The 7649-nt window shown below is 40.8% G+C and overlaps 1 protein-coding gene across 1 annotated transcript; it reads left to right on the forward strand.

Annotated features, from left to right (window-relative positions):
• Window positions 1–2221: 2221 nt before the first annotated feature.
• LOC135528988 (C-type lectin domain family 4 member E-like) lies at window positions 2222–7216 on the forward strand. The gene is made up of 4 exons (XM_064957952.1): window positions 2222–2325; window positions 2452–2594; window positions 2723–2826; window positions 6503–7216. Exons 1-4 carry the CDS (start codon window positions 2304–2306, stop codon window positions 6660–6662), a joined length of 429 nt encoding a protein of 142 aa, XP_064814024.1. The 5' UTR covers window positions 2222–2303; the 3' UTR covers window positions 6663–7216.
• Window positions 7217–7649: the final 433 nt, after the last annotated feature.

Consider the following 7649-nt stretch of genomic DNA (forward strand, 5'->3'; position numbering starts at 1 on the left):
AAAAAAAGCCATGAGGTCAAAGAATTGTCCATAGCTCTGAGACAGGATTGTGTCGGGGCACAGATCTGGGGAAGGGTACCAAGATATTTCTGCAGCATTGAAGGTCCCCCAAGAACACAGTGGCCTCCATCATTCCTAAATGGAAGGTTTGGAAACACCAAGACTCTTCCTAGACCTGGAGACCTGGCCAAAATTAGCAATCAGGGGAGAAGGGCCTTGGTCCAGAGGGCGACCAAGAACCTGACCCGGTCACTCTGACAAAGCTCCAGGGTTCCTCTGTGGAGATGGGAGAACCTTCCAGAAGGACAACCATCTATGCAGCACTCCACCTATCAGGCCTTTATGGTGGAGTGGCCAGGCGGAAGCCACTCCTCAGTAAAAGGCACATGACAGAAAACGCAGGAATGGCTTCGGGACACGTCTCTGAATGTCCTTCAGTGGCCAAGCCAGAGCCCGGACTTGGACAATCGAACACCTCTGGAGAGACTTAATATCTCTGCAGCGATTCTCCCATCCAACCTAACAGAGGTTGAGAGGATCTACAGAGAAAAATGGGAGAAACTCGCCAAATACAGGTGTGCCAAGCTTGGCATCATACCCAATAAGTCTCAAGGCTGTAATCGCTGCCAAAGGTGCTTCAACAAAGTGCTGAGTAAGGGTCTAAATACTTATGTAAATGTGATATTTCTGTTTAATTATTTATAATAAAGTTGCAAAAATTTCTACAAAACTGTTTTGCTTTGTCATTATGGGTTATTGTGTGTAGATTGATGAGGAGAGAAAACAATTTAATACATTGTAGAATAAGGTTGTAAGAAAGTCAAAGTGTCTGAATACTTTCGAATGCACAGTATAAGCCTGGGATATCAACCATTCCAAGTTGGCCTTAGTGGGAGTGACCATAGAATTCTATGTAAGTGACCTTACTGAGTAAAATATTTCCATTAGGCCATGTCCTTTGCCAGCAAATACTTTCCCTGGTTGTCACTAGTTAATACAGCCACAAAGTCATAATCACGGCTAAATCCTAATTTCTGTTCTTAAAATGTACTTTTAAACCAAACCCTAACTAATGAAGGCCAAGTTTGATGCGTTGGTCCACCAGACCTTCTGACCATTTGGGCGGAAGTGTCTGGGAACGAGATTAGGTGTCATCTAAACTTAACTTCAGAGCGTGTTTCATACTTCAGTACAGCTTGTCCCCCTTTATACGTTTATATCTTATTCAACATAGTGGGTTATGTCACATTTGACATAGGTTATATTGTCACACAGTTATGCCACGTTTATGAACCCTTTATAAAGCATGACATATACTTATAGATGCTTAATAACACATTTATGAAGTGCTTATGAAAGCATGAGGAAGGCTGTATAAAAGCCTTTATAAACTGAATGTAATTTAAAGCAGGACCATGAAGGTATACTGTGTATTCTGAAGTTATTATTTGAGAGCATTGAAGATTAAATCCCAATCAGTGAAAGAATGATTGATCTAGCTAACTAGCAGATTTACATCAATCATCAACATCAATGATCAGCTGATAGTCTGTCCTCTTTTCTGGATGTCCATCATGTCTTTGGTAACCAGTGGTGAGTGATATTTGTTTATGACATCATCATGTCTCAATCAAAGTTTGTACCGACAGATGGCCCCTTTTGAATGTCTTTATAGGTGGCTTGCAAGGTAGCCTAGTGGTTAGGCGTTGGACTAGTAACCGGCAGGTTGAGAATTCAAGCCCCCAAGCTGACAGGTACAAATCTATCATTCTGCTCCTGAACAGGCAGTTAACCCACTGTTCTAGGCCGTCATTGAAAATAAGAATTTGTTCTTAACTGACTTGCCTAGTTAAATAAAGGTTAAAAAAAGATATATAGAATATACATAACATGCATCCTCAGATTACAACGACAATATCCACATATCTCAAAAACAATATAAAAGATGTTATATCCTTAACACCTTCCTACACCACGTTAGGCATTCCTCATTTCAAAATAGGCTATCAACATCAATGTCAATCTTGAATGATAATTCATCACATTTTACTGGTGAAATGTCCACACTGCATGCCAATATATCATGGTAATACTCATTTAGATTTCTTGATTTACTGTTTTGTGAGTGAATTAACCAGGAGCTATATGTATCAACGCTTTCCAGACAACAGAGGCAATGATACTGTGGAGAAAGACCCGCTACAGACCAGTTACAACACTATGACTAAAGAGAGACCAGCTACAGACCAGTTACAACACCCTGACTAAAGAGAGACCAGCTTCAGAAGGATAGAGATGATATCATGTCAAAGTTCTCTAATATGAGTGAGTTAACCTGATAAATGATTATAACATCACATATCTAATATGCAGTAAACTTGTGTTTGTATTCTTCAATAATAGGTGTATAGAAGAAATAATAAGATGGAAATGCATGTTTTTGTCTTGTAGAACAGAAATGTCCTGAAGGCTGGCAGAAGTTTGAATCCAGTTGGTACTTCCTGTCTACAGTGAAAAAGCCATGGAGGGAGAGTAGACAGGACTGTCTGGAGAGAGGAGCTGATCTGGTGATCGTAAACAGTGATATGGAACAGGTGCGAGAGAGAGAGAGAGAGAGAGAGAGATGGCAGGGGGGTTATGATCAAACATCTCTTGGTCAGTAATGCATCTTACAGTATTTATTTATAGTAGTTGACAATATCAGTATCTTTCTCACCAACAGGAGTTTCTCTTTGGCCTTACTAAGAGAGCCTGGATTGGTCTGACTGACTCTGTTACTGAGGGGACCTGGAAATGGGTGGACGGCACACCACTGACCACCCCAAGGTAAGAGAATACTGCTCTAATAACACTGACCACCCCAAGGTAAGAGACAACTGTTCTAATTACACTGACCACCCCATGGTAAGAGACTACTGCTCTAATTACACTGACCACCCCAAGGTAAGAGACTACTGCTCTAATTACACTGACCACCCCAAGGTAAGAGACTACTGCTCTAATTACACTGACCACCCCATGGTAAGAGACTACTGCTCTAATTACACTGACCACCCCATGGTAAGAGACTACTGCTCTAATTACACTGACCACCCCATGGTAAGAGAATACTGCTCTATAATAACACTGACCGCCCCAAGGTAAGAGACTACTGCTCTATAATAACACTGACCACCCCAAGGTAAGAGACTACTGCTCTATAATAACACTGACCACCCCAAGGTAAGAGACTACTGCTCTATAATAACACTGACCTCCCCAAGGTAAGAGACTACTGCTCTATAATAACACTGACCACCCCAAGGTAAGAGACTACTGCTCTGTAATAACACTGACCACCCCAAGGTAAGAGACTACTGCTCTATAATAACACTGACCACCCCAAGGTAAGAGACTACTGCTCTATAATAACACTGACCACTCCAAGGTAAGAGACTACTGTTCTATAATAACACTGACCACCCCAAGATAAGTGTTACTGGAATTAAATTCCTACATGTTTTAATACCCAATTAAATTAAACACTCTGTCCACTTCTAAGAATTTGTAAGACCCTTATTTGCATAAAATGGACAGAGACCAGTCTCAAAATAAATCAGCAGTGTTTATTCTCGAGAGTACTGAATATGATACAGTTTACCACAGGTTATAAACTGAAAATGACGTCATTAGTTTTCGAACTGTCCCGTCTCTTCTTCACCCTGGTACAAAGGCAGTCTAGTTCTCAAGCCTTCCTACATCGTCTCTCACCAATTTAGATAATTTATGACCGAGCCAAGGTCTTCCTGTGTAGATAAGCATTCTAGCCAGTCTGACGATAAATTCATTCATTTCTACCAAGGAACAGACAGTCATTGTTCTAATTCTTGATTCTATTTACACACATTATATTCAGTACTAGGATTAATAGAAAATTCATACATCTATACAGTAACAGAATAGTATTCTGATTAGTCAGTCCTGATTGAAATGTATACATAATTAGTCATTATTGATAAAAAAATCCCTTAACAATAAGAGACTGCTGCTCTATAATAACACTGACCACCCCAAGTAAGAGACTACTGCTCTATAATAACACTGACCATCCCAAGGTAAAAGACTACTGCTCTATAATAACACTGACCACCGCAAGGTAAGAGACTACTGCTCTATAATAACACTGACCATCCCAAGGTAAAAGACTACTGCTCTATAATAACACTGACCACCCCAAGGTAAGAGACTACTGCTCTATAATAACACTGACCACCCCAAGGTAAGAGACTACTGCTCTATAATAACACTGACCATCCCAAGGTAAGAGACTACTGCTCTATAATAACACTGACCATCCCAAGGTAACAGACTACTGATCTAATAACACTGACCACCCCAAGGTAAGAGACTACTGCTCTATAATAACACTGACCATCCCAAGGTAAGAGACTACTGCTCTATAATAACACTGACCATCCCAAGGTAACAGACTACTGCTCTAATAACACTGACCACCCCAAGGTAAGAGACTGCTGCTCTATAATAACACTGACCACCCCAAGGTAACAGACTACTGCTCTAATAACACTGACCACCCCAAGGTAAGAGACTACTGCTCTAATAACACTGACCACCCCAAGGTAAAAGACTACTGCTCTATAATAACACTGACCATCCCAAGGTAAAAGACTACTGCTCTAATAACACTGACCATCCCAAGGTAACAGACTACTGCTCTAATAACACTGACCATCCCAAGGTAAGAGACTACTGCTCTATAATAACACTGACCACCCCAAGGTAAGAGACTACTGCTCTATAATAACACTGACCATCCCAAGGTAACAGACTACTGCTCTAATAACACTGACCATCCCAAGGTAAGAGACTACTGCTCTAATAACACTGACCATCCCAAGGTAACAGACTACTGCTCTAATAACACTGACCATCCCAAGGTAAGAGACTACTGCTCTAATAACACTGACCACCCCAAGGTAAGAGACTGCTGCTCTATAATAACACTGACCATCCCAAGGTAACAGACTACTGCTCTAATAACACTGACCATCCCAAGGTAAGAGACTACTGCTCTAATAACACTGACCACCCCAAGGTAAGAGACTGCTGCTCTATAATAACACTGACCATCCCAAGGTAAGAGACTGCTGCTATAATAACACTGACCATCCCAAGGTAACAGACTACTGCTCTAAATAACACTCACCTCAGTGTAAGGAGTAGGACTGATTCTCTGGGTTGTTCATAATCCTATGACTACAAAGTGAGATTTACCATCCGGGCGTGATAGAGACAAATGGAGGACAGAGGAGCCTCTTAAAGAAGAAGTTACAGGTCTGTGAGGGCCAGAAATCTTGCTTGTTTGTAGGTGACCAAATACATATTTCCCACCATAATTTGCAAATAAATTCATTAAAAATCCAACAATGTGATTTTCTTGATTTTTTTCTCATTTTGTCTGTCATAGTTGAAATGTACCTCTGATGAAAATTACAGGCCTCTCATCTTTTTAAGTGGGAGAACTTGCACAATTGGTGGCTGACTAAATACTTTTTTGCCCCACTGTACATATACTGATACTCAAATACACACATACATGTACACATAACCCTAAAACTAACCCTAGCTCCTAACCCTAACCCTATACTAATTTGAACCTTAACCCTAACCCTAACCCTATACTAATTCTAACCTTAACCCTAACCCTAACCCTATACTAATTCTAACCTTAACCCTAACCCTAACCCTAACCCTATACTTATTCTAACCTTAACCCTAACCCTAACCCTATACTAATTCTAACCCTAACCCTAACCCTATACTAATTCTAACCCTAACCCTAACCCTAACCCTAACCCTATACTAATTCTAACCCTAACCCTAACCCTATACTAATTCTAACCCTAACCCTAACCCTATACTAATTCTAACTAACCCTAACCCTAACCCTAACCCTAACCCTAACCCTATACTAATTCTAACCTTAACCCTAACCCTAACCCTAACCCTAAAACTAACCCTAGCTCCTAACCCTAACCCTATACTAATTCTAACCTTAACCCTAACCCTAAGCCTATACTAATTCTAACCTTAACCCTCAACCCCTTAGAAATAGTATTTAACACATCCACACACACTTCCACATTCTTCACACTCGCTGTGCTACTCGCTGTGCTACTCTGTGTGCTACTCGCTGTGCTACTCTGTGTGCTACTTACTGTGCTACTCCATGTGCTACTCTGTGTGCTACTCTGTGTGCTACTCGCTGTGCTACTCTGTTTATTTTCTGTCCTAATTGCCTAGTCACTTTTTTTTGTGTTACTATTTTTCTTTTTTCTTTAGCAAATGTTTTACTAAGTTATTTCTTACTGTTTAACTCTGCATTGTTGGGGAAGGACCCATAACTAAACATGTCATGGTAAAGTCTACACCTGTTCTATTTCGCTCATGTGACAAATCAAAATGTGTATTCATTATTTTCTCTGTCTTGTTTACCCTGTAGTTACTGGCACAAACTGCAGCTTGAGAATGATGGTGACACCCCAGCAAATCGGAAGGAGGACTGTGTTGAGCTGAACACAGAAACATGGCGTCCTGGAAAGGCATGGAATGACCTGTCATGTTCAGACAATCATTACTGGATTTGTGAGAAAGTGGTTTAACAACACCATGACAACAGAGGAGGCTGGTGGGAGGACTGAAAGGAATTTTATAATATCTGTACATTACAATTCTACCGGTGATTGCAAAAGTACAATGATTAATGCTTTGCTTGAGCTTGAGATTAAGAATCAGTGATAGACCTTGCAAGTGCATGAAAAGGTCAACTGTGCAATGTCATATGTTTGTGTGTTGAAACTATACTTTGGGTAACAGATAGATAAAGGGAACCAAGTGTTCCTGTTGTTGCTATGTTCCAGTCTTACTTCTGCTTGCACATGACAGCAAAAATGGGAAGAGTGATTGGGAAACTAACTGCCAATAACACAATAAGCTGAACTCTGCCTAGCAGAGACATCTTTGTAGTAGCAACTATTAATTATGAGCTTATATGGTATTAAAGTTAAGGGACATCACCCCGGGTGGGGTGATCCTCAGGGGATAAAAAGGGAAAACACCATATTTTGTGATGAGTGTGTTACATGCAAATTACTGTAAGTGTAAACTCTGGCTTGCAATCCGGCTTGCAATCCTTATTAAACACACTAACCTCTGATCAAGGATGTTTCCTGTGGTCACTTGTGTGCACTTAGGGCAGAATTTCCTTTACAATTCTTGGCGACAAGGATGGGGTAGATAATGGCAGTCTTCAACTGATTCCAGAGTGAAGACAGGTCAACCGTACACGACGGTCAACAGTGACCCAGGGAATTATCACTCCACATAGAGGTTGGAGCAGATGAAACCCGCCTGAAATCACTGGAGCAGGGGAGACTGTCTACTCTATTCCTAAACAAATTTAGATAGGACCTGGATTCTTTGATCATGGGTTAACAAGCTTAGTTTTAAGAAAATGAGCACTAAGTTTTAAGAAAATAGCGAGCTCGGTGAATGAGAGATAGGGGTAGAGTCCTCTGAGAGAAGGCTGAATGAGAGATAGGGGTAGAGTCCTCTGAGAGAAGGCAGGAATGAGAGATAGGGGTAGAGTC

This window comes from Oncorhynchus masou, unplaced genomic scaffold (genome assembly GCF_036934945.1).
Source record: "Oncorhynchus masou masou isolate Uvic2021 unplaced genomic scaffold, UVic_Omas_1.1 unplaced_scaffold_1069, whole genome shotgun sequence".
Classification (NCBI taxonomy): Eukaryota; Metazoa; Chordata; class Actinopteri; order Salmoniformes; family Salmonidae; genus Oncorhynchus; species Oncorhynchus masou.